Source organism: Lipotes vexillifer, unplaced genomic scaffold (genome assembly GCF_000442215.2).
Source record: "Lipotes vexillifer unplaced genomic scaffold, Lipotes_vexillifer_v1.1 scaffold194, whole genome shotgun sequence".
Taxonomy (NCBI): domain Eukaryota; kingdom Metazoa; phylum Chordata; class Mammalia; order Artiodactyla; family Lipotidae; genus Lipotes; species Lipotes vexillifer.
In genome coordinates this window covers 1,967,314-1,995,275 of record NW_006771758.1, presented here as the reverse complement: position 1 = coordinate 1,995,275, position 27,962 = coordinate 1,967,314, and the positions used below count along the sequence as shown (strand labels likewise).

General features: G+C 42.9%; 1 protein-coding gene across 1 annotated transcript in view; it reads left to right on the top strand.

Moving 5' to 3' along the window:
- ITK (IL2 inducible T cell kinase) overlaps positions 1 to 27,962 on the top strand; it is a 67,798-nt gene that overhangs the window by 14,216 nt on the left and 25,620 nt on the right. Inside the window, exons 2-7 of the mRNA XM_007447127.1 lie at positions 6,320 to 6,424; positions 7,940 to 8,021; positions 10,623 to 10,751; positions 15,002 to 15,042; positions 18,926 to 19,077; positions 23,027 to 23,092. Coding sequence (XP_007447189.1) covers positions 6,320 to 6,424; positions 7,940 to 8,021; positions 10,623 to 10,751; positions 15,002 to 15,042; positions 18,926 to 19,077; positions 23,027 to 23,092 — 575 coding nt within the window. The remainder of the gene's footprint in view (positions 1 to 6,319; positions 6,425 to 7,939; positions 8,022 to 10,622; positions 10,752 to 15,001; positions 15,043 to 18,925; positions 19,078 to 23,026; positions 23,093 to 27,962) is intronic.

Sequence of the window (27,962 nt, the reverse complement as noted above, 5' to 3'; positions counted from 1 at the left end):
TGTGGAAAGAAAAGGAGGCAAGTGTGGGATGGATCATAGTTTCCTGGCTTTAAGTCAGTCTAGGCGCCTCGAAACCTGCTACCTTAGCTCCAGATCGTCCCAGAACTTGAAAGTTTAGTGGGGGTAGGTCCAGGTGAACATGGACTGGGAGAGGGAAGAACCAGCAACAGCTAATTACAAATTACACTGGTGTTCTAGAAGACGCTGCTTTTTCCATTGAGATCACATATTTATCAGGTACCAAGTAGCTCAGGTCATTATAACCCTGAGTTGCAGCTGTCAGCAGCATCCCTACTCCCCAAGAACTAAATGATTCAGAAGACCTAAGAGAACTAAGCCCAGAGAACTGAGACAACTTGCCCAATAATACTTGTTCTCATAGGGATTCCAACCATGACTTTTCCAAGTTCCGAATTTCTGCTTGTCTCCCCTTCAGCATGAGGGTTCCCTTTGCCATAAAAGACAGAAAGCTGCATTGGGAGACTGGGAGGGAACTCGTGGGTTACCTCCAGCATGTTTTGCAGAGGGGATGGGACTAGAATCCAGGAAAGCTCCTAAAACCAATCTTAGAACTGATAGTCGGAATTCTGGTAGGGGTGGGCGAAAGCAACCCCCAAGTCAGTCACTGAAGTTTCACCTCACATGACATCAGTTTTCATTTCAATTTCATCATTGTGCCGTTTCAGATTGGTACAATGGCTGGCTGTACCACACGCCAGAAGAAGCAATGAACAAAATATTCAAAATGCCTGGTTAAAATCATCAAAAATATTTCCTAATCTTAAAGAAACTCTGATAAAAGCAGCATGTGGCTCCTTTTACAGTGTGATCCAAGAAAGCCTTTTTTTTAAAATTTTTTTTTAAAATTATTTTTGGCTGTGTTGGGTCTTTGTTGCTGCGCGCGGCTTTCTCTAGTTGCGGTGAGCGGGGGCTTCTCTTTGTTGCGGTGCGCGGGCTTCTCATTGCGGTGGCTTCTCTTGTGGAGCACGGGCTCTAGGCACGCGGGCTTCAGTAGTTGTGGCTCTCAGGCTCTAGAGTGCAGGCTCAGTAGTTGTGGCGCACAGGCTTAGTTGCTCCGCGGCATGTGGGATCTTACCAGACCAGGGCTCGGACCCGTGTTCCCTGCATTGGCAGGTGGATTCTTAACCACTGCGCCACCAGGGAAGTCCCCAAGAAAGTCTTAAACGCATCGCTCCCCTTTGAAAAATACTGGTTCCCTTTGAAAAACACTCTCCCAATTGATGCTTGAAATTTGTTTATCAAATCTCCCTCTAGGTTTAAGTCTCTAATACCTGTCCTAATCCAAACTCTTGTGAAACAAATCAAGCCTTAAGCTCCCAGGAAGTTAAATCTTAGGTGAATGACTATTTGGGCAAGGTTTTGACGGGCGAGGGGGAAGGGAAGCAGAGAGCTAAAGTCCCCACATTTGCTAAAATGAGAGCAAATGTGACACAGATGGGAAGACCAGGCAACAGGCCCCTTTCAAGGTTTTGCCCTGGTTTTACAAATAATTGGCAAGGTAAACAAATAACTCCGGAATGTCAAAATCACCAGGATCACCAGTTAAATATTAATGTTGTCCTCCCAAATGGTGGTTCTCAGTTACATATTTACCTGAAAGAAAACCCCAAAGAAAATGTGGACGCATAAAGACAAGAGAATGAGGTCTTGTTCTATGGGCAGCATTTGGAGAAGGAAAGGAAAGGAAGTAACACTTGGGTGGGTGGTTTATCATTTGAATGATTTTCTTTTGCTAGTAGGTTTATGTAGATCTTTTAAATCCTCTAAGTTAACCCACTGATTCAGGGACAGTTATTATTTCCACTTAAAAAAAAACAAGGCAACAGAGAAGTTGAGACACTTGCCTGAGGTTGCACAGCTGGTCAGGCAGACATGGGTTTGCCTGATATGAAAGTTCCGTTTCTCTCTCACTCAGCCTCACTGGAGGAGAAGGCTGAAGTTCTACTGTTTTTCAGAAGGGTGGAGATGTCCTCTTTCATGGGTAACCGACACACAGCTTCTTACTGATGTATCTGCTGGACTAGCTGAGCAGCCAAGGCACCAATGTTATAGGAGCGAAGACAGAGCTCTGGGCTACCTCTCTGAAATCCAACATAAGCATTTCACAACCAAATGAGGCAGAAACAAATCTCCACTGGGTCACGGCTTACAGAAATTGGTCATGCAATTGATTATTCAGCGTTGGGTTTGGGGAATGAAAGTCTCCTACCTTAAGTCAGGGCAGGTGCAAAGCCATGAAGCAGTCATTAAGCACTCAGGCTCTGGAGTCACAGAGTTGAGCTTGTATGCTCACTTATAAAGAGACTTGGTCCCTCTGAACCTCAAAGTCCTCACCTGCAAAATGGGGGAATAATACTCTGTAGGACTGTGATTAAATGAGATGGCCTGTTGAGTGCCGGAAGTATAGGAAATGCTCCCAAATGTTATGGTCTTTTTGTTTTTTCCTGCCTTCTTTAAAAGTCGCAATCCAAAATTCTATTTCATAGGATACATTAACATAAAAAGAAAGGCGATATAAAAGCCACTTGCACAAGCTTACCTTGTACAAATATGTGGGCATCAGCATCTTTTTAGATTGTGTTTGACATATACCAAATGTCCAGGGTGAAGCTTTGCAATATGAGGACAGCTTTGAATATGGCCAAGAAAAGAGACAAAGGCCAAGTGAAGTTCTGTGATCTTCACCTCAAGGGGTGCAGATGGAATAACGAAGAAGAATGAGGACCTGTTTTACTTGGTGTCTCTCTTTCTCTGGTGGCTTTCATGTGGCTTCCTTGGAAGGTTTTACGCTGGCATTTTCAGAAATAGCGCAGTTGTTTGGGATGATTACAGGCAGTCACCATTTCCCAGAGACAAAGCTGTGTTTAGCTCACTGACCGACTGTCCCCCGACGCCCAGCTCGGGGAAGGCACAGCTGACCCTGCTATTTACCACGTAGCAGATCTTTGGATATCTGAGGAGAACTGGCCTTAGGATGTCAGACAGACTGACCAAGCAGGACACATTGTGAGGGGGGAACCTGGTCACTCCTCTGGGGCTGAGAGTGAACTTTGATGATAGAATGTGAAATCCATTTCCACCGAAGGCTCACCTGACAGTCTCTTAAAATCCATGTGGGAGCTCAGTGAATATTAAGAAGCCAAAGAGAATCATCTGAGTTTAGAGAAATCTTCCCTGGAAATCTTGAAGCCACACTGTCTAATAAGGTAGCCACCAGTCATGTGTGGCTACTGATCACTTGTAATGTGGAGAATCCAAATTGAGATATCTTGTAAAATACACAAAGTCTTAGCCCTTAAACATAATAGCTCTCAATTTTTTATGTTGATAACATGTGGAAATGATAATATTTAGAAATACTGGGTTAAACAAAATACTGTGTCCTTAAAATTAATTGTACTTGTTTCTTTTTGCTATTTTTAGTGTGGCTACTAGAAAATTTTAAACTCCATATATGGCTCACATTATGTTTCTGTGGGTTAGCACTGCTTTAGAACTTCACATAGAATTTGTATCCCTAGTCACAACTCCAGTTACTGTTTACGTCCACCTGATGCCCTGATTATGATGATCCCAGGCTATTAACAACTGATACTTATCCAGAATGTTTCTACCCCAGGGCTTTTGCTCTTGCTGTTTATTCTACCTCACGGCTCACTCTCCCAGGCCTTCTCTTATCTGGCTCCTTTATTGACTTTCTGATCTCTTCTCAAATGCCCTGTCTCCAGTGAGGGCTGCCCTGACCACCAGTTGACCACATCAACCTGTCCTATTCTCCTTAGAGCACTTGTATATATTGTCTGCCTTCCCAACTAGACTAGAGCTCCATGAGAAGGTCTACCATGTTCATCTCTCTATTTCCTGCACTCAGAACACCACCTGGCTCAGAGCTGGCCCTCAGTAAATATTCCTGAATGGCTAAACGCATTAGCCTTAAGGCTGATTGAGACTATTTAAGCTGCGTTCCAACTCGGCACCCTTCGTTTATATCATCCTAACTGGGCACCCATGATGGACCAGCCACTGTGATAGGCTTGGGGGATATGGTAACAGATGTCCTGGTCTCTACCCTCAGGAATGCAGGAGTTCCGGTGACAAAAATGTCTGCAAACAGAGTGGTCCTGTTACTGCCATGAGCCTTCTGTTGCATTTTACCATGTACACTACTAAGGAAATAACCCAACAGAGGTTGAAAACCAAGATAACCTCAAAGCTCAGACTCCCTGTTTATCACCTGTAGCGGCAGATGGTTTTTGAGAAGACAGCTCTCTTGTGCTCTTCTGCTTTTGAAAACAGATTACCCATTCCAAAGACTATGATTATGGGCAGGATCAGGACACGTATTTCTAGCTGTGAAAGACTCTAAATGAGAAGAGAGTTTGCGACCAAAGGGCACATGTTTTCAGAGGTTTTTAAGGGAAGACTGACCTCTTAATACATCCTGAGATTACAAAAGCACACTGGAGACCACTATGTGGAAGAGATGCTCATTTTCGTATTATATATTCTATAACTATGTGTTGGAAAGATAAATACATTCCAAATGGTTAACTTGGCTAGCTCAGAGTTGTGGAGGAGAGGATGCTAAAATACTAGAAATATTTTCTTAACATACGTCCATATTGTTTTTTTTTTTTTTTTTTTTTTTTTTTTTTTTGCGGTACACGGGCCTCTCCCCGCTGTGACCTCTCCCGCCGCGGAGCACAGGCCCCGGACGCGCAGGCCCAGCGGCCATGGCCCACGGGCCCAGCCGCTCTGCGGCACGTGGGATCCTCCCAGACCGGGGCACGAACCCGCAACCCCCGCATCGGCAGGCGGACCCCCAACCACTGCGCCACCAGGGAAGCCCCCGTCCATATTGTTTTATTTGTTACAGTGAACATGGATAGATTTTGTACTTTCAAAAATGAATAAATTTGTTTTCAGAAAGAAAATTTAAAAAAAGGAAATACCACAAAACTTCCCTGTATTCAATAGAGAGTACTTCTCACATCTTGACTTTTTTTCATCTCAATTCTGTGCCTCAGCTACTAAAGCAAAGGCTAGCCATTAGGCTGAGTATCAAAAAGTGGTGAGTAAAGCCTGAGCTCATTTCTGGAGAATCTGATGATGTCATACTTCCCAAATACCCATCAAGTGCCCTCATATATCACAACTCTCTTGCCATAGTTTGGACTTCTTTAACCTCTTTCATTGGGAGGGTACCCTTTATTGAGGGCACATATCATAAGCCAGGTAATTTGTTTACATACTCCCATTTTATTCTGCAATCAGCACTTAAAGGGTGGGCATTATTATCCTCACTTCTCAGACATGGAAACTGAAGTTCAGGGAGGTTAGATGAATGACCCAAGGTCACAGAGCTGGTTAGAAGCAGAGCCCAACTTTGTCCCTAGCCCTTTCCAACCTTGTGCCTGATTCACCACCATCTGTGCTACCTCTTTCTTAAGGATAAGCTAAAATGAAGTGTTTTGCAACTGGTTCCATAACTGAATTAAACTCTATTGTCAATGGAAGCCTAATTCCAGGTACCTGTGAAAGGCTCCTGCTCTCCAAAAGCTTTTCCCTAACTAGCCTTCTATGGACCCTTATCGTCTACCAACCTAACATGCCCTGGGATCCAAGGACGAGGACCCTTAGAAATGGGTAACATGTGACATGGTTATAAATCACAAAGACCATCATGTGAATTAGTTATCAAGGAATACACCTAGCAGCTTCCAAGGAAATGAGACATGGGGCCAGTAAAATTTAATGGGGGTGTGGAGAAGGGATAGTTACAGAGCAGAGTCAGGAATGTCCTACAGGGGTGCCATTGTGAGATCATGGATAACTAAGGGACACAGAGAAGGCAGATATAGAAAAGAAAGGTGCCACTAAAGGTATTTGTCACCAACCGGGTCAGGCCTGAGCTTACTTACTATGCTAATAAGGCCATGAATAGGTACAAAGCAGAAAAAAACTGGCACATGTGTGGTTTCCCATAGATTGCACTACCCATACCAGCTGTAAGTTCTGCAAATGCCGCTGTTTGTCACAAGGTAACTGGGATATAAGGCACAGTGGCTCAATGAACAGAAGTCAGTCACTCCATCAAAAAGATGATTCAAATAACATGTTCTCCCAGAAGTCTGCTCAGAGTGTTCTTCTCAGGCACTGAGGGCTAAGGAGGAGCTTCTGGATATTTGGAGGGTTGGTTTACAGTGGATCTTATCTAGTAATGTATTTCTAGAAGCAGCCTGGACAAAAATATTGTCTTCCTTCTTCCTTAAATGGAATGTGCTTTTTCTCCCCACAGAAAAAGCGCACTTTGAAGGGCTCCATTGAACTTTCCCGAATCAAATGTGTCGAGATTGTGAAAAGTGACATTATCATCCCATGCCACTATAAATATCCATTTCAGGTAAGTGCATCAGGAAAAGGGGCTAGTTTCCCGTTCCTTGGACAGTGGTTAAAATGCTCAGTCATTGTACAAGAAGGTGGGACAGAGATGACTCTGGTCAAGGGTTAGAACTTAGACCAAGCCCAGAAGAAATTGCTGTTTTCTTTCAACCGATGATGCATTCATTCATTCAACAAAGATTAACCACAAAATCTTGAAAAAGTTGTCATTCATATCCCTTTCCCTCATGTCTTCCCCACCTCAAAGAAAGTCCTAAGTACTCTACTCCTGCGGGGAGGAAAAAGGCTATCAAGGACCCCAAGCCTAATATTCCATAAAGGTGGTTTACTCATGACTTGGGACAACAGATTACAACACTTGGTTATAAATTGCTTGGAGGTCCTGGAGTAAAAAGACTCAGATTTTATAATCTGAGAACTATATGGAGTTGTGCTGTCCAATACAGTAGCCAGTAGCCACAGGCAGATGTTTACATTTAAATGTAAATTAATTTAAATTACACAATATTAATCAGCTCCCGAGCCACACTAAGCCACATTCAATGAATAAACTTTTCACACCTTCAATAGCCACACGTGGCTAGTGGCTAATTTATTGGACAGCAGAGGTTTCAGAACATTTCCATCACTGCAGAAAGTTCTCTTGGACAGAGCTGGTGGAGAGTATATTTAGTCTTTAGGTCATGACATCATCTAAATCTCATTACCACTCTTGACATTTATGGTTCTGAAAGAGTGGATATCTTCTTGCACATCCTAGGGTACTGTTCATGTTTACCAATCTGAGGAGTTAATATTCCACTTTTTAATGTGGCATAAAAAAGGACTTTTTTCCTACTAGAAATATGACCTCCACAAATTGGAATTTTTAGTACCAAAAGTAAAAGGAATAACACATATTTTTCCCATCATTAAAATTCCAATTACAAAAGAGTGCATGGAAAAAAAGAAAAGCATGGTGAAATCCAAAGATGTGTAGTACATTAATAGTATTTGATCAATGTCAATTTCCTGGTTTTAAAAACATACTATGTTATGTAAGATGTTATCATTGGAGAAATGTGGGTGAAACGTATACAGGAACTCTGTACTATCTTTGGAAATTCTTGGGTGTCTTATTTCAAATTAAGAAGTTTAAAAAAAATCTCGATTATATATTTATCATCTAATATCTTACTCTTTCAAATGTCAGATTTTTTTTTTAATCACTGAAAAATTAATATGAGAAGTAAACGTCCTGTCTAGGTAAGTGGAGAACTCTTTTCTCCATCTATTTGGATTTAGTGATGGCATACTGGTGACATGTATTCGAAGATGAGCTGTGGAGTTTCACCCTGTATCTGCACAGCACCCAAACACCTGGATAAAAAGGACACTAGTCCCTAAATTACCCAAATGTTTGCCTTTTTGATGACAACTTGAGACCCCACTCTTGGCCCAGTAAGCCAGGTGGGCCTGCTGTCAGTCATACATCTCTGGCTGCACTGTTCACCTTGAACTCTGTGTGTGTTTCCAGGTTGTGCATGACAACTACCTCCTGTATGTGTTTGCTCCAGATCGCGAGAGCCGGCAGCGCTGGGTGCTGGCCCTTAAAGAAGGTAATTAACCTCCTGTGCAATTGGATCCCTGAGATGCCTAGATCCCCTAGAAGGCTTGAGTTCAGTGATAGACTAAAGGGCGGCTGATGGTCAAACATTTCTCCCTTTTGGTGCTGGTGGAGGGTCCCACGTTTTCAACTTGGGTAACAACCAGTATAGTACGGGGTCAGGCAAATCCTCCCTGCCACCTGCTTTTGTAAAGGTCTGAGATAAGGATGTTTTTAATATTTTTTAATGCTTCTATTTAAAAAGGTTATGTAAGTACCTCCATAATATATCAATTGTGCCTGCTGGTGAGCAAAACCTAAAATATTTACTACCTAGTCCTTTAAGAAAAAGTCTGCTGACCCCTCGTATAGTACGAAGAATAAGAGCATGGGCCATCGAGTTAGATGACCTGGGTTTGAATCCTGGCTCCGCCACTCACTAGCCATGTGTGCTTGGGCAACTTCCTTAACTTCTCTGTGCTTCAGTTTCTCCATCTGTTTTCAACAAGGGGAGGAGGAGGGAATAAAAATAATAGTACCTGCCTCCTGGTATTATGCTGAGTAGAATAAGTCAGACAGAGAAAGACAAATGCTATATGTTTTCACTTATATGTGGAATCTAAAAAATACAACAAATGAATATAACAAAACAGACTCACATAAACAGAGAACAAACTAGCAGTCTCCAGAGCAGACAGGGGTGGTGGGAGGAGGGGCAAAAGAGAAGAAGGGGATTAAGAGGTACAAACTACCAGTCATAAATAAGTCATAGGAATGTAATGTACAGCACAGGGACTACAGTCACTATTTTATAATAACTTTGTATGGTATATAATCTACAAAAACACTGAATCACTATGTTGTGCACCTGAAACTAATATCGTAAGTCAACTATACTTTTTTTAAAATAAATTTATTTACTTATATATTTATTTATTTTTGTCTGCGTTGGGTCTTCATTGCTACATGCGGGCTTTCTCTAGTTGCAGCGAGCGGGGGCTACTCTTCGTTGCTGTGCAAGGGCTTCTCATTGCAGTGGCTTCTCTTGTGGAGGAGCACGGGTTCTAGGTGCACAGGCTTCAGTAGTTGTGGCACACGGGCTTAGTTGCTCTGCCACATGTGGGATCTTCCCGGACCAGGACTCGAACCCGTATCCCCTGCGTTGGCAGGAGGATTCTTAACCACTGGGCCACCTGGGAAGTCCCAACTATACTTTAATAAATAAATTTTTTCAAAAGCACCTGCCTCCAGAGCTGCTAAGAGTAAGGCCCTTGGGACTATCCAGGCCCATAGTCAGAACCCAACAAATGTCAACTAGCCTTAAAGGTTTTCAGATCATTGTAAGGGTACTTCTTAGGACTCGCCTTCCCGACAGCATAATCAGAACCAGCGCAGTGTTTATGAACATGAGATGTGGAGCCAGGCTGCTAAGGAGAAAATTCCAGCTCTGCCAACAATTAGTGTGTGACCTTGGGCAAATTCCTTGACTTTTCAGTGTCTCCATTTCCTCAGCTATAAATTCTGACTAGAAACAGGCAGTCATAGGGTTATTGTGAGAATTCAAAGTGTTTAGGACATTGATTCACTTTGTTATAAAGCAGAAACTAACACACCATTGTAAAGCAATTATACTCCAATAAAGATGTTTAAAAAAAAAGTGTTAGGACATGTCAGACACTTGGAATCATACCCAAAGAAAGCACTCAATCCATCTTGCTATTATTATCATTTAATATTATTTTATTGTCATTTAGCCTGAAGCCCTAGATTTGCAGGAGAACTGGGTTCAAATATTAATCTAAGTAGCTATGGGGACTGAGGGTAGGCAAGCCATTTGAAATCTCGGGAGCCACGATGCCTCTATCTGAAAAATGAGAATAAACATACAAGTCTTATCTTCTTCCAAGGTTGTTGTGAGTCCCAAATGGCACATGCCAGATAAACCGGGAAGTGCTCTCAAGTTTAACAGTCAACGGGCAGAGAACAAACGCTAAAGTACGAAGTAACCAAAAGGGCTCCAACTATGCTCATTGGCCGTTCTACCTCGGTGGAGGGGTTTTACTCACAGGATGTTAAAGCTGAAAGAAGCATTAGAGACCATCTGTCTAGTCCTCTGTTTTTTTATACTTTTTTTTTTTTCCTTAGGAGGAAAGTCTCTTTTTTCCTGTACCAAAATCTGACTTTAAAGCCACAAATCTAGAAACGATAAAAGCAAAGTTGCTATAGTTGAAGGTAGGAGAAATGGAGTGGTGAGAATCCTACCTATTCAGCCTTCCCTAAGTTCCCTAAGGCACTTTTGTGGGGCCCATGGTCCCAGTCTAACAACATCATGGCACAGTGGGAACTGGGGCTCAGATGAGGGTTTTGCCCAACCTAAGGACACACAACTAACTCAAGGCAGAGCCGGATAAGAACCCGGATCTGCTGATGCCTAAATTCAATATACACTCCTCCATAAATGTATATGCCCAGAAAAAAGGCCATTTTTCTGACTGTTCTAGGCAATACTCATGCAAGCTCACACAGCAGGGTCAATCTCAAGGAATAATAAAGTTGGTGGCCCTTGATAGACTGACCTGGAAATAACTCTTCTGCCGGTGCCAACCCCTTTCAGAAACCAGAAATAATAACAGTTTGGTGCCCAAGTATCATCCTAATTTCTGGATGGACGGGAGATGGAGATGCTGTGCTCAACTGGAGAAGCTTGCTGTGGGCTGTGCCCAGTATGATCCCACCAAGAATGGTAAGTGACTATGAATTCCCTTTCTTCTTCGTACAGTGACTGGACTCTCTACTAGTAGGAAGAAAAGGCTTTTTGCTTCCCATCACCAGGGGTGTCCAGGATTGAATGCAAAAGTCCACAATTTCAAAATTTTCAGAAGGCAATCATCTGCCTCTACCACCAGTCTGTTGATGTTTTGTTTGTTTGTTTGTTTTTGGCGGTACGCGGGCCTCTCACCGTTTTGGCCTCTCCCGCCACGGAGCACAGGCTCCAGATGCGCAGGCTCAGCGACCATGGCTCACGGGCCCAGCCGCTCCGCGGCGTGTGGGATCCTCCCGGACCAGGGCACGAACCCGTGTCCCCTGCATCGGCAGGCGGACTCCCAACCACTGCACCACCAGGGAAGCCCTATTGATGTTTTCTCATCTCAAGGTCGATATCTTTGTAACTCCTTGCTACTCAAAGTGTGGTTCTCAGACCAGTGGCATCAACATCACCTGGAAGCTAGTTAGAAATGCAAATACTAGGCTCCCTCCTAGGTCTACTGGATAAGAATTTGTATTTTAACAAGATCCCCAGGAGATCTGTGTGCACAGTAAAGTTTGAATAGCACCACTATACCTTCAAGTTAGGAAATTTGATTGCCACAGTCTACTCAAATCTGGAGTTGTAGAGACAGCCCTAGAAATACATAATATTATCTATTACAGTGGCATCATATCACACGTGTTCAATTACACAAGTTGAATTCTATACACTTGGAGGGGGAAGAAAGTAAAACCAAAAAAACTGCTCATTTTACAATGTGGCTTCTCCCCACCTCTACTTTCTTGCCCTTGACCTCCACAGTCTCAGAGAAAAGGAGGCCACAGCCTAACTGCACAGCAAAAACAAAAGATAATGGTTTTTGGCCTTTGAGGTCAAAGACCCAGGTCCTAGAGATTGGAGTGCACCTAGATTTTATCTTATGTGATGACTTTGGGACCTGAACCCCCAGTGAAGGGCAACTCCACTCTGATGCACTTTTACGTACATTACACTCTTATTCCTCATAACCATCTGGGGTAGATGGTATAATGTTAAAGAAAGAGGAAGCTTGAGGACTTCAATATGCTCAAGGTCATACAGCGAGGAGGTGCTCTGCAAAGCCATTGCTGACTAGGAATGATGGATCATGTGGATTGTTTGCTTCCGTAGCCCTCTCCTCTCAACCTCTCTTACCGTACTTAACTTTTCTCATCCATCAGTTTCTTTTTTGCACTAAAACCTAATACCTCAGATTGACAGCCCAAGGCGGATGTGCTAAAGGTAACACGTGGCTGGGTTTTCTGCGGCTTCCTGAGTTGCAGCCCCTCTTAGTGCCACTTTTTTTTTTTTTTTTTTTTTTTTTTTTTTTTTTGCGGTACGCGGGCCTCTCACTGTTGTGGCCTTTCCCACTGCGGAGCACAGGCTCCGGACCTGCAGGCTCAGCGGCCATGGCTCACGGGCCCAGCCGCTTCGCGGCATGTGGGATCCTCCCGGACCAGGGCACGAACCCGTGTCCCCTGCATTGGCAGGCGGACCCTCAACCACTGCACCACCAGGGAAGCCCTAGTGCCACTTTGAAAACAATTACTTCTCACCCTCTACCTTGGGAGAGAAAGTTCAAGGTTACCAGTCCCTTGGCCCAGAAGAATATTTACCTAGTTTTAGAGGTCAGTGATCCCCTGCATTAGCCCTGTGGACCATCCTCATGAAGGTTAGTATCTCACGAAAAAGAAATGGAAGGTTTTATATGAGTGGAATCAACCACAAGAACAGGATGGTGTGGGCTTCCCTCAGTGACTGAAAGCTCTTTCCAAGGCCAGAGTGGTCTCCAAATTCCTGCCAGCACCTTGCTGTAGGTCCTTGGATGGGTCACTTTGCCATAAAGGACCCTAATATCCTCATCTCTAAAATGGAAGGGGAAGTTTTAGGGGTCCTAAGATGAAATATTCTCTAAGCCCATTTTCAATTCTGAAATTGTTTGAATCTATGTTTCTGTTTTGCAATTTCCACCATGCATGTAGCAGCTGTTCCTATCCAAGGCAGACAGTATTTCCCTCCACTGAGTGGTACACACATGATAGAGGTGGGAGGAACATCTGAATGACTCACCAGGGTAGGACTGGTCACGCTAAGCTCCTCCCCACATGAAGCCAGGGTCTAACCACTGCACCCTGCTGCTGCTCCTGCTTTTGAGTTGCAGTCTACCACCATCTCCTCATCTGAGCCTGTCCTCACTTTCCCTTCTTCTGACTTGGTTTAAATAACGTTATGCACCTTAGTTTCGACAGAATTGAGAGCAGACTTTCGAAGAAGCACACTGCACTGGGCACGTAGCACGTGATCATCTACTCTGAGTGAAGGCTTGTAGAATTCCCAGCGTTGGGCACATGTACCAAGCAGGGTCTAAGAGCACAGGGCTTCAGGATGAGAAACACCTGGTGTGAGTCCCAGCCCCCTCATGTCCTTGCTCTGTGACTTCATATATGTTACTTAACCTTTCTGAGTCTCTGTGCCTGTCTCCTCATCTGTAAAATGGGGATTATGAGAATAAGTAGCTACTTTGTGGGGGTGCTGGGAGACTCAGTGTGGGTGGGGAAAGCTCTTAGCACAGCTGCAGGCACTTAGTGAGCTTGCAATAAATGGTAATTGTGTCTCTGAGACTTTCTCATTTGTGGACAGAAGAATCTGAAGCCGAGATAGTATGTGTGTGTCTGTCTGGGAAATAGCAGAGGTGGTTGAGTTTTAAACAGACTGTGCTATACCCAACGCACAGCAGCACTTAACGTCTGCAACCAGAACTGGCCCCGACCTCACCACATACGAACTTCACCCAGAGAGGGAGGAAGACAGGCAAGAGCAAGGCCAGAGGAAGAAGAAAGAGAGACTAGGCACAGAATGCTCAGGGCTGGAGGGGGCTCAAGTCCACACAGATTGTGTGTGGTGGAGCTGGGGTTAGGACACCTGGCTCCTGGCTCCAAGCTGAATGCCGAATAGGAACCATGTTTTCTATTATGTATGTCTCCTTCTCTGTTAACTGCACACCCAATACCCAATCCTGCCCTTGCTTAAGGAGTTAGCATAAGGGTTGGGCTCCAGTGTCAATGTGTGAATCTCTTCTTACTACATCCCTGACACAGGCTGCCCATCTCCAAGTCAATCCCCTGCAGAGATGAGGCGCTCGCCGCCTGTAGATGCAGCCCACTCCCTGTTTACCTCTAATTGTTAAAGAAGTCCTTGAACTGAGCCGAAGCCTGGGCACTGCCTCCCATATCACACATCCTCCCAGACACACAGACACACAACTTAGGTCCGCTGACTCCAGGCTTGACCTTTTTTAGTGCCTCAAAGGACAAATGCTGAGAGACACAGATGGAGAGATGAAAGGGAAGAGAGAGGGAAAGGGAGAGAAAGAAGAGAAGAGAAAGGAGGAAAGAAGAGACACAGAGAGAAGGAGCCATGGAGACACAAAGAGATAAACAGAGCGGGGTGTTGGGGTGTTGTCTGGGGGAGTCAGCAAGAACAAATACTCAGAGAGTTCTTAAGATAACTAACTGAAAGTGGATTCCAGCCCTCTCAACAAGCAGCGCGACGACCTCTCACCTCACCCCACCCCTGCTCAAGCCCACAGGGGCATCAGGAAACCAGTGAGTCACTGTCCCCCTGAGTCACCGATTCCAGGTCTTGGTTTAACAGGTGGAGGTGCCTTCATTGAAGGCTCCGTGCCCACTGGGAAGGACACACACTGAGAACCGACGTCAGCCCCTTTGGGCGAGGCTTTTCCTGGGGATACAGGAAGAGGGGCCCAGATATTGGCTTCTGGAAGTCTCTGGTGTCTCCTGGAAAACAAGGTTGGGAATGAGCAGGCTGAAAGAGAAAAAACCCAGGCCCTGTGTCTCATCCTCCCCTCCTGCTGTTCTCTTTGGGGCCCCTTTTCTCTGAAAAGCCCCCTGCCGCTCACCTTTAGTTGGGCACATTCGGTTTCATGCTCATTTTCTTTCTTTTTTTTTTTTTTTTTTGCGGTACGCGGGCCTCTCACTGTTGTGGCCTCTCCCGTTGCGGAGCACAGGCTCCGGACACCCAGGCTCAGCTGCCATGGCTCACGGGCCCAGCCGCTCCGCGGCATGTGGGATCTTCCCAGACCGGGACACGAACCCGTGTCTCCTGCATCGGCAGGCGGACTCTCAACCACTGCACCACCAGGGAAGCCCCATGCTCATTTTCTTTTTCTGTTTTTCTCATTTCAGCTTCAAAGAAGCCTCTTCCTCCTACTCCTGAAGACAACAGGGTGAGTGAGAGCACGAGGTCCGGGCGCGGTGGGCTGGCGGCGCCTCGGGCTACAGCTCTGGTGTTTCCCAACTGCCCAGGTTTCTCAAATGCCGGGCAGATGCAGCAGATTTGTGGTGATGCAGCTGAACTCAACACCATGGGTTTCTCGGGCCTGAATTGTCTCGTGGGTGTGTCCAGGTAAAAGCCACCAGATCTTCACCCCACTGCCTTCACTCGGCAAACACTTATTGGTAAAAACTGTGCAGCCAGGCACCTGACTAGGTTGGGGCATAATAACAGCTCACAGCTATATAAAATGTGTATTTACCCCACCCTTTGACATACAATCATTTTGGAAGCATACATCTGAGAATACCTTTTTTTTTTTAAATAATACACAACGTATTTATTTATTTATTTATTTATGGCTGTGTTGGGTCTTCGTTTCTGTGCGAGGTCTTTCTCTAGTTGTGGCAAGTGGGGGTCACTCTTCATCGCGGTGCGCAGGCCTCTCACTATCGCGGCCTCCGTTGTTGCGGAGCACAGGCTCCAGACGCGCAGGCTCAGTAATTGTGGCTCACGGGCCCAGTTGCTCCATGGCATGTGGGATCCTCCCAGACCAGGGCTCAAACCCGTGTCCCCTGCATTGGCAGGCAGATTCTCAACCACTGCGCCACCAGGGAAGCCCCTGAGAATACCTTTTATTCTTCAAAGCACATCCACACTTTTACCAGCTATTTCGAAACTCACTATCTTCTCTAGCCACTTCAGAGGGTTATAGTTTTATTCTCGTGTGAAAGCTTGGGAAAGCAAGTCCCATGAGTGAAAGCTTGGGAAAGCAAGTCCCATGAGAGGTTCTCCCAAAGCCATTCAGTAACTTAGTAGCCAGGCTAGTAGGATGCAGTTTCTGGTGTGGTGGTCTTGAACTCGAGTGGTGGTTCTCAAAGTGTGGTCCATGGACCAGCAGCATCAGCATCACCTGGGAGCTTGTTAGACACGCAAATTCTCAGGCCCCACCCCAGACTTACTACATGCAAAATTCTAGGGGAGGAGCCCAGTAATCTGCATTTTAATAAACTTCCAGGTGATCCTGAGGCACACTGGAGTTTGAGACACATCGGTCTAATATACTGACTTACAAGACTTAGGTGATATCAAGTCAACTCTCGGGAAGCTATTTAGTCAAGAAGACAAAAAAAAAAAAAAAAGGAGAAAGATCAACCTAAGCCCTCACTTATGGTAACATCAGCACCAATATCCACATCTGAGTAATTGCCCTTTATTCTAGAACCTACTGATTCAGCTTCCTCATGCTTCTTCCTGAAGAATGAGCTCCGCTTTTCCCCTCCAGCCAATATGGTAACATTTCAAAGACTGGCAGTTTCCCCATAAGGGAAGTTCTACGTCACTCAAAAGCGGGCTGGCTTTCAGATTTGTCGTCAGCCCCCTTCCTCACAACAGGAAAGAAGTGGACTGAAATTGTAGCACAAAATGAGCTCTCTCCCTTTTTATTTCATTCATCTTCTAAAGAATATTTCACCTTCACCCTGGAAAACATGGTTCGGAATCCCCCTGCCCTGGCTTGTCGGGGGTTCCCCCCACAGTCTCACCTAAACCCGCACTTCTGCACCTTAGACTGGTTTGCTCCTGTCTGGTTTTCACTATCAGTGAAGGTGAAAGTCAGAAAACAGGGCCTATCCATCTCCCCTTGGACGCCACCACTTGGCTTCTCAGATTTCTTGGAGGAGAAGCCTCTATACTGCTCTAGCACTCCAACCACAGGGCTTTTGGAATCACAGCTGTAGCTTCAACCGTACGTCTAAATCCACAGTAACATTTCTTTTATCTTGAATTACCTGAATTCACTTCTCCCTTCACCCTCATGTTCTGTCTTCTAATGAGTGATGGCATCTTGAGTTGGCATCTAGAGAAGCTATACTTTTATTGATCTTTTCTAAAATAAATTTATTTATTTATTTTTGGCTGCGTTGGGTCTTCGTTGCTATATGCAGGCTTTCTCTAGTTGTGGCGAGCGGGAGCTACTCTTCGTTGTGGCACGCAGGCTTCTCATTGCAGTGGCTTCTCTTGTTGCAGAGCATGGGCTCTAGGCACGTGGGCTCAGTAGCTGTGGCACACGGGCTTAGTTGCTCTGCAGCATGTGGGATCTTCCAGGACCAGGGATCGAACCTGTGTCCCCTGCATTGGCAGGTGGATTCTTAACCACTATGCCACCAAGGAAGTCCCCATATATGCTTTTATATACAAATATTGGGGCATGACTATACTGGACAACATAATAAAATAAAACGCACCTGTATTTGAATCCTGCTGGATTTGGCAGCTCCAATGCAACTGATACAGGAATGTAGTATCAGTGACTCAAAACTAGTATTACCATCTGTGATACGATTTTCCAAAATGGCAAACAACTCTTGGTCAAGTTTTGAACTAAACAAAGTGTAATCTTCCCTCAATGTAAAGGGTGGTTGCACTCCTAGGAAACCAAGTACTTCATAGGGTTGAGGTAGGATCTAGGCTCAGAGTGTTATTGTACATTATTGTTGTAAGCAGGCTGCTCACCACGTGAATGTCTAACAGGACATTAAAAAGTTGTACAGGATGTGGGACGCTGCAGAGAGTTTTGCATCCTTGACCCTCTCCCATTCAATGCTAGTAGCACACCTCAACCTTTGTGACCTTTGAAACACTGCCACAGATGTCCAAAATGCCCCCTATGGAAAGGTTCCACACGGTTTGAGAGCCCTGCTCTGACCCTTCTCTTGATAATAATTAATCAGTTGGGCCTATAAGGAGATGAATACCATACCATATCCTTTCTTTATCTCCAGGTGCCCTTGAACAACTCCTTCCTCCAGTGGCTCTTAGGGTGAAAGCCTCAGGCCCAACAACTCTTATCTGTAGTTCCCAATATATCACCTCACAAGTTCCACAGATAATCTTGACTTCAAATTCCAATCTGGGCTCAGCTGGGATGACACACTGTATCAGTATGACAATTTTTTTTTTAATCTCCAGTATGTTTATGCCACCGATTGCTTCAGTGTACTCAGAGAACTTATGATTTCCCATCACCGAATCTCATTCTAGCCAGTAATCTCAATCTCTTCCCATGTTTGCTGTCTCACAAAGTCTGCCAACCTGTAGCAGGTGTGCCCAACCTTGAACCCTTGTGATTGTTTACAGTCTCCTCTTCACATCTCAATATCTCTTCCTAAGAAATGTACTGAAAAGTAGAGACATAGGCAAGACAGCCCACAAGAGGAACAAGGGGTCCCACATGATACAGTAGAGAAAGCATAAGGCTAATTCAATTGCTAAACTTGGCCACATCCATTTCTCCATCTGGGCCTCAGTTTCCCTATTCTAAACAAAAGAATGGATCAAATGATCTCTCAGAGGCACTCCAGCTCCAATAGTCTATGATTCTATGGATCAGGACAAGCCCACAAATAAAATCAGAAAAGCATATGGACTGAATGATTTAGTGTTGACTTCATCCCCTTTGCGAGCAATGTGATGCTTCTAGCAGAGAGGCTGTGAATTGTGACATGGTTCAAGGAAAGAAACAAGCAGACTTTTGTGAAAAGCACAGCCGCTGGGAATTCACTGGAGTCAGAATTTACCACATAGAATGGGAGAGGCAATGAACTCCAGGTATTGAATGTCTTTTGTGTCCTATTCAGCACCATAAGCCTAACTCATAAAGACAGCCAACTAGGCAGGCAAATGGCCTCAGCATATACCCACAATGGACTGTAGGAACCGGTGTCTGGCCTGGCATAGGTCCAAGAGCAAGTTACAGCTCGGGAACTTGCTGACCTTGTTCCACAGTTTACCTCCTTTCTGCATCTTTGCTTGATTTTATTATGTCCCTTCTCCAGCAGTTACTTCGGGAACCTGGAGAAACCTTGGTCATTGCCTTGTATGACTACCAAACGAATGATCCACAGGAACTCACGCTACAACGCAATGAGGAGTACTACCTGCTGGACAGTTCCGAGATTCACTGGTGGAGAGTTCAGGACAGGAATGGGTAAGGCACCTTCGTGGTTGCTGTCCCAGTTTTTGAGGTGAGGTGGGAACAAAGAAAATACTGGAACGATTGTCCTACCTCTCTCAGCAGGACCACGGCACTGGGTTAGGAGAGAAGAGCAGAGGCAGAAGGAGGAAGGACGGAAGGAGTAGTTGAAAAGGGTCTTTCCCCTTCTCAGAAGTGGCTGGGAGGCAGTCACTTGCTATACTGGCTCCCTGCATCCCATCAAGCACTCCAAGCCTCCAAACTCATCTAAAAATCTCCTGGGTTCTTCCACTGACATCCACAGTTTGGGAGAACGGCAACTTGTTCCACAAAGCACCATTGCTCTTGAGTGTTTAAGTAAGGTTGAAGGTACATCCCATTGTGAGGCTCTTATTTTTGGTGGAAAGAAAAGGTGCGTACAGATGGTGCAGATTGGTGGTTACATTAAGAAGCATCAGGAAAAAAATACTAAAGATTTAGTTAAACCAACAGCCTTTGAACTAGCCATCTGAATGATTCATGGAGAAAATAAAGTTGTGCAAGTACAGTTTGCCCTGACTATAGGACTTTCGAATGAAAAAAATCTTATGACCCCTCCTCTGATCTGAAATATAGGAAAATTACTGTTATTGACTTTCAGAATGCTCTGGGATGTATATGACTTAGATATTAGTGCTTAGTTTAAAGTTATCAGATTCACACTGCTTTATAAGGCTTTATTTTTTTCCTTTAAATATCAGAGGTATTTACCTATGCCCTGGAATAGTCTCCAGAATCATCTCCAGAAGATGATTTCAGTGATTGCCTAAATCCAACATAAAAGTGTGCCATAATTTAGCAAATTCCCTTCTTGGATGCTTAGGTTGTTTCTAATATTTTGCAAATATTAACCACACTGCAATTAACATTTTTCTAGATTAATATTAAGGGTTTAAACATTTTCAAAGTGTGAGGTTATTATTAGTTTCAAAATATTTTAAAAAGAAAAAGAAAACACTCCATCATTGCAACATCTGGATAGCCTATGTCAATGCTTTATAAAAAAAAAAAAAACTAACAATAGCGAGAAATATACATAAAAATAAGCCACCCTCCATTTGCCCACACATCAGTCCTAAAAGTATTCATTATTAAGTTACTTGTGCATCCTAAGGAAAAAAGTTATATGTATACAAATGCATCCTTTTTTCACTTGCACTAAGGTGGTCCATTCTGGTCTTCACCTTGCTTTTAACCTTTAATGATATATCTTAGAGATACTTTCATATCAGCACATACAAATCTACCTTATTCTTTAAATAATTGTATAGTTTTAGAATGTATGCTTGCATTATAAATATTTAGACAATATTTTGTAGTGGGACATTTAGTTTCCAGTTTGCTCAGTGAAGATCTTGTATTGCTCATGCTCGTGTATCTTTTGAAATTTATATATTTTTGAAAAAATTTTTTTGAAAAAATATTTTTTTCTTTGGGAAAAAATATGTATCTCACATTTCTAACTATGGAACTGGTGAGTCAGACTATGTGAAGTCTTAATTTTGAAAGATAAATCCCTCAAAAATTTTGCCAAATTCCCACCAACAGGGTATTCGAGTGCCAACACTGGGTATCATTAAACTTAACCAAAAAAAAAAAGGACCAGTTGTTGAGTAAAAACAAAGAGGTACACAAATATCTTTAGAGTTAAGGCTTTACTTTTCATATATATCAAAACTTACATTTTCAAGGCACCGTCTCTTTAAGTAGCGTTATCAACTCCACTGCAGGGGAAGTGAGGGAGAGGTATAAAACAAGATTAGATCAAAACTGTGATCTTGGAGGCAGTGTCTCTTGCTAGCTGAGAACAGACGCCAAAGCCCCTCATCTGGAACCTCTCTCTCTAGTTGACTGGGGGAAACAAACAGGACCAGTCACATTACCTTCTCTTTGTCTGTTATGGGGAGGCCCGTAGCAGAAACAAGTCCAAGACTGCCTGGCTCTACAAACACCAGAGGAACTTACTCAGAAATTCATCCCTTCAATCAACTGACATTTCTTTAGCACAACTAATGTGCCAGGAAATTTCTTCTCCTACGTCTCACTTCCCCAAATGACAGTTTACCCTTTGTTCATTGGCCTGTGGAAAGGCTCAACTCTGCACTTCAAAGGCCACCGAAGAGGACACCCCAGAGGCCAATCGGGCATATGGGAATTTCCCCAGTTTGCTTTGTAATAGCCTGGTGAAGCAGGAAGTACACAAGATGGGGAAAAAGGAGACTTGGACTTGAGTATCAGCTGCTTTTGTTGTACAGGACTTTGGAAAAGTCACTGAACTTCTGTGAATCCATTTCCTTATCTGTAAAATGCAGATGATAATATCAGCTTTCCATCTCAGAGTGTTGAGAAAATCAGTGAGATGAAGAAAGTGAAAGGGCTTTGTCAAGTCTATACCTACACAGAGGTGAAGAGAATTATCATCATTTTGTAGATAACCCAGCTTTGGCTGACAGTCATTCTACGTGAAAGTGAAAACAGTATTTGACCTACTAATATAATTGTAAACACATGGTGTGGCAAAAACAGACATAATTAAAAGGAGTGCCAAAAGAAAGACATAAAAGAAATAGCAAACTTGAGAATAAGTTGACTCCCATCAGTTGGCACTGACTGCCTTGAGCACTGGGTTAAGAATGATTCTGAGGCTGGGTGTTCAGTTCTCCAAAGAAAGCATGCCATAATTGACTAGCAAGGTCAGGTCAGCCATGGGTACAAGATATGAGATATCCCATATTTGACATCACCATTCTTGATTTCTTCACTTCTCAGAACAATTCTGTGAAATAGATTACACATTCTCCATTAAACGTAAATCACTAGGGACTTCCCTGGCGGTTCAGTGGTTAAGACTTCGCCTTCCAATTCAGGGGGTGCAGGTTCGATCCCTGGTCAGGGAGCTAAGATCCCACGTGCCTAGTGGCCGAAAAACCAAAACATAAAACAGAAGCAATATTGTAACAAATTCAATAAAGACTTTAAAAATGGTCCACATCAAAAAAAACCTTAAAAAACAAAACAAAACAAAAAAACATAAGTCACTAGATTACAAAATGGCCTTATACAAAAATTAAAACAGGTGATAGAGTAAACAGCAAGAAGTTATGAGACATCTTTTTATAGATTGCAGGGTGTGGAGGGATTTTACATATGATGTAGTTTAGGTCCTTCATTTTACAGGTACAGAGTCAGAGGCCTAGAGAGTGAAGGAGACACTGTTCTCACCTTGCAGTATTAAATGCGATAGTGTTTTGAAAAGTACAAAGCTACACACAGGTGTAAGGTCTTTTGATGTTCTTATTAGTCTCTTAATCCATATGCCTTTGTTTATACACAATTTATTCCTGCTCAAAAGAAACCCCCAACCCCAAATCCAGCATGATTTTATCCTTTTTTCTCATGTTTTACCATTTATGTTTGAAGGAGCTCATTTAACAAAAAATATTAGGGAGGCCTTGAATTAAAATCTCACAAGTTCTCACATGTGGTTGGAAAGTAATTCTTTATGTTTTATTTATTTTGGTTTCCCGACTGTAAAACACTAGCACTAAAGCGGAAAAAATACTGATTATTACACACACATACAAATGTTTCCTAATAGAAAATAGAGACTGAACATTAATCTTTTTTCCAGAGGAAATTTCCAGAGGAAATTTCACAATGAAGAGATTAGCAAGCAGAGCTATTAAAGTAACCACTTCTTATTTATTATGATTCATATTTTAGTGGTAAAATCTACATAGCCTTTAACAGATAGCAGGTTGTTATTTTTAGCAATTCTTTTTTTTGAAAATTTTAAAATGTCTTATCCCGAATGCTAAATAACATGAGACTTCATCTTTAAATGACTTTTGGTTGATTAAACCTATGAAATGGAGATGTGAAATTAGTTCTACATTAATCTAAACACTAATTTCCCTTTTAACAGGCATGAAGGATACGTACCAAGCAGTTATCTGGTGGAAAAGTCTCCAAATAACCTGGAAACCTACGAGTAAGATATTTTATTTGTTTTCCAAAAGTATGGTGCTAAGGAGTCCTCTTACATTAGGAGTGAATTATTGGTTGATTAATAAAATACCAGACATTTTCTCTTCTTGGCCTGCTTTCTTCTCCCCCCATACTCTGATCCCTAAGTAAACAGTTGAGGGTCACTTTATTTATTTTCTTTTTTATTAGAAAGGTATTTTTATTTATTTATTTTGGCTGCGTTGGGTCTTCATTGCTGCACACAGGCTTTCTGTAGTGATGGCGAGTGGGAGCTACTCTTCGTTGCAGTGCGCGGGCTTCACATTGCAGTGGCTTCTCTTGCTGTGGAGCATGGGCTCTAGGCATGCGGGCTTCAGTAGTTGTGGTGGGCAGGCTCAGTAGTTGTGGCTCGCAGGCTCTAGAGCATAGGCTCAGTAGTTGTGGCGCATGGGCTTAGTTGCCCCGCGGCATGTGGGATCTACCCCTGCCAGGGATCGAACCTGTGTCCTCTACATTGGCAGGAGGATTCTTAACCACTGTGCCACCTGGGAAGCCCAAGGGTCACTTTATTTTATTTATTTATTTTTGGCTGCATCGGGTCTTAGTTGCGGCATGCAGGATCTTACGTTGCAGTGTGCAGGCTTCTCTCTAGTTGTGGCGTGCGGGTTTTTTTTCTCTCTCTAGTTGTGGCGCACAGGCTCCAGGGCACATGGGCTCTGTAGTTGTGGTGCACGGGTTCCAGAGTGCTTGGGCTCTGTTGTTTGCGGCCCGCAGGCTCTCTAGTTGAGGCGCATGAGCCCAGTAGTTGTGGTGCATGGGCTTAGTTGCCCCTGCAGCATGTGGGATCTTAGTTCCCTGACCAGGGATCGAACCCGCATCCCCTGCATTGTAAGGTGGATTCTTTACCCCTGGACCACCAGGGAAATCCCGAGGGTCACTTTAAATAGAAGGGGGAGGGTATGTGTTCTCATCTCCCCTTTAATCTAAGGGATGATTTTCAGATGCCTGCACATAACTGTGGTCAAAGGAAAAGGTTCTTCTGGGAATCCCAGGAATATTTATCTTACTTGAGAAGGAAAAAACACTATGAACACTGGATCAAATACAAACTGACTTAAAACATGGTTTAATGCAATACTTCCAATACCAAGATAGCAGACAAAAATATAGGTATTAAATATCTGCTTAGCTTGTGTTGTTTATTTCAAGATGGCATTTAAAAGAAGAGCTCACATGGATATAATTTTTATTTTTATTTTTATTTTTCTGCAGTACGCGGGCCTCTCACTGTTGCGGCCTCTGCCGCTGCGGAGCACAGGCTCCGGACACGCAGGCCCAGCGGCCATGGCTCACGGGCCCAGCCGCTCCGCGGCATGTGGGATATTCCCGGACCGGGGCATGAACCCGTGTCCCCTGCATCGGCAGGCAGACTCCCAACCACTGCGCCACCAGGGAAGCCCAGTTTTTTGTTTTTTTTTTAATTTATTTTTTGCTGTGCTGGGTCTTCGTTGCTGTGCAGGCTTTCTCTAGTTGCGGCGAGCGGGGGCCGCTCCTCATTGCAGTGCGCAGGCTCCTCACTGCAGTGGCTTTTCCTATTGTGGAGCACAGGCTCTAGGCACACGGGCTTCAGTAGTTGTGTCTCATGGGCTCTAGAGTGCAGGCTCAGTAGTTGTGGTGCATGGGCTTAGTTGCTCCGCGGCATGTGGGATCTTCCTGGCCCAGGGCTTGCATCTGTGTCCCCTGCATTGGCAGGCGGATTCTTAATCACTGTGCCACCAGTAAAGCCCCACATGGATATAATTTTAATGGAATTACTTAATGTTTAATAAAATTCAAGTGTAGAGTACAGCGTACTCACCATGTACATGTATTTCCTAGCTCAGCTGCTGGAAGGCCCAGAAACAATAATACTACAGTAGCCATGTGTACACTCAGATCTTGGTTTTTAAATAACACTTCCCACTAAAAAGAACTAGGACTTTTTGGAGAAATGGCTTGGGGATTCAGAGTCGGGGCAGGGAAAGAACAACGATGGAACTGGAACATTTTGATGCATCAAAAAGTAAAGAAGTACCCCCAAATATTTTTTTGTTAAATAATGTGAACATATTGAATGATCACAGAAGTCAGCTTAAAAATGCTCCTTGTGACTAAATCTGGGATAATTTGAGTATCAAAATAAATAATGACAGTAAGGGACTATAATCCACTGAGTAAAATAAAAAAATCAATAATAAGAAAATAGCTTGATAGATAAGTAAGTAAATAAATCAATGGGAAAGAAGGGAAAAAAGCTCTTTCTTGCAGCAAAATGCCAACTAATGAATGTAGAAGGAATGATAAAGTTTAAAAATCACCATTTTATAACTCAAAGTACCAGCTGATTCAGGCAAAAATCATCAATGAGTGTCACAAATAGGTGGTGAAAGGTTTGATATTTACATAGTTTCAAAGTATCTTCTCACAAACCACTTACTAATAACAAAGAGGAAATATCTGGTAGATCCCATCTTAACTAAATGATCCAAGTTCTCGTCAATAATGGGGCAAGCAGACACCGTGCATCTCCTGATGTGATACACTGAGAAGGACACAACATCACTTCTGTGATATTCCTGCCCAAACATGCATAACCTGAATTATTCATGAGGAAATAATAGACAAATCCAAACTGAGGATAGTCTACAAAATAATTGCCCTGTGCTCTACAAAAATGTTAATACCATGAACGACATGAAAGGCTGAGAAATTGGTCCACGTTAAAAAACTGAAGAGATGGGGTAACTGAATGCACCAGTAATCCCGGATCAATCTTGAACCATAAAAAAGCAAAACAAAAAAAGTTACAAAATATATTATTGAGACTACCGATGAAATTTGAATAAGGTCTAAAATTAGGTAATAGTATTGTATCAATGTTAAATTTCATGATTTTGGTAATTGTACTATGGTTATACAAGTGTATATTCTACTTATTAGAAATACATACTGAAGTACTTAGGGGTAAAAGTCTATTCTCAAATGGCTCAAAAAATCTATTTATCTATATCTATCTACCTATCTCTCTATCTATCTGGACAGAATGGTAAAGCAAATGTGTAAAATATCAACAATTGGTTCATCTATATGTGGGAGTTCTTTTACAGTATTTTACAACTTTTCTATAAGTTCAAAATCATTTAAAGATAAAATTTTAAGTATTTATCAAGCTTAAGATACCAGGGTTGAAGAATGATAGCTAATGAAACCTACTATTAACTCAGTTGTGTTCTTATTAGTTCAAATGTGGTCAAGTTATTTGTTGCTGAAATTCTAATAGATTCTATAGTGAAGAACTATCATTTTCTGAAGAGACTCTCAACCTGGGATTCATTTTGATCAAGTAGGTAAGAGAAGCCCCTCCCTCAGCTAACAGAAGTCATCACTTCCAAAAATACTCAAGCTGTAATGAAATATATGAGATATGCTTAAAAAATAAAATTCTTTTGTTATTTTACAGTCAACATCTTTAGAAAAAAATAGGTATTTATTTCAAATGATCACTAGGCTGGGAAGTTTTCTTTTTGTTTTGGTTTTTTACTTTTAATCAGAATTTCTTCATTTATGATAGAAGGGGCACATTCAAACTTCCAACAGAGTAAAAGCCCATAGGGAATGATGGAGCTTGGGGCAAAAAAAATGGTATATTCCCCCTCTTGAAGATATTTTAAGTCACTTTTAAAATGAAACACTACAGCATACAAACAAAACAGTCTGTGAACTCTATTTATTCTGCACTCTGTCAGTTTGCATTTCAGATATGGAATCATAGCTAGAGAATTAAATGACTCATAAACAAGCATCTAGATAGTTGGTTATTATATCTGGGTATACCAAAAAAAAAAAAAAAAAGGCCCAATATGATTACTTTTTTCCTTGAACTTAACATTGTCTAGATATCTGCATAAGAACTCAAAATTGTACCCCGGGAACATGATCATGGGTTGGTAAGTTGATTGGCTTCAGGTCCCCTGCCATGGTTTGGGGACATGACTTTGGGCAAGTTTCTTCACCAGGTTGGATCTCAGATCCCTTTGCCTTTAAACTGAAGGGTCAGGTAAGATGAAGGAAAGCGAATCGTGGCACTCTTGCTGACGTTCCCTCCCTGTGCCTGAACTCAGGGCAGACATCACTCTTAGATAGTGACATTCTTACTCCCTGAGCTCAGACTGGCCTCTATCTTTGCAACACACAGCTCCAGGAAGCCAGTACTAACTGATCAGAGCTGACATGTAAGATGAAGCATATTTGCCAGGCTTCAACTAAATAAGTTCTAAGAGCCCACTGAGTTGGAAAGTACCATCCAGTTGCATGTGTTCAAAAGCTCAGATGAAGTGAAGTAAGTCAGACAGAGAAAGAAATATCGTATGATATCACTCTTATATGGAATCTAAAATAATGGCACAAATGAACTTATTTACAGGACAGAAATTGAGTCACAGATGTAGAAAACTTATGGTTACCAAGGGGAAAGTGTGGTATAAATTGGGAGATTGGGGGTTGACATATACACACTATTATATATAAAAGATAACTAATAAGAACCTACTGTATAGTGCAGGGAACTCTATTTGGTGCTCTACAATGACCTATATGGGAATGGAGTCTAGAAGAGAGTAGATATATGTATATGTATGACTGACTCACTTTGCTGTACAGCAGAAACTAACACAACATTGTAAATCCAATTAATTTAGAACAATTTTTTTTTAAAAAGCTCAGATGAATCCACTAATTCCCTTATTCGTGGCTACTCTCAAATAACCAAACAAGTTTGGTAAGTGGTGTTGCTTCCCCACCCAGAACTTCTCTCCCCCTGGGCTTATTAATTTCCACAACTGATTGTTAACTGATGA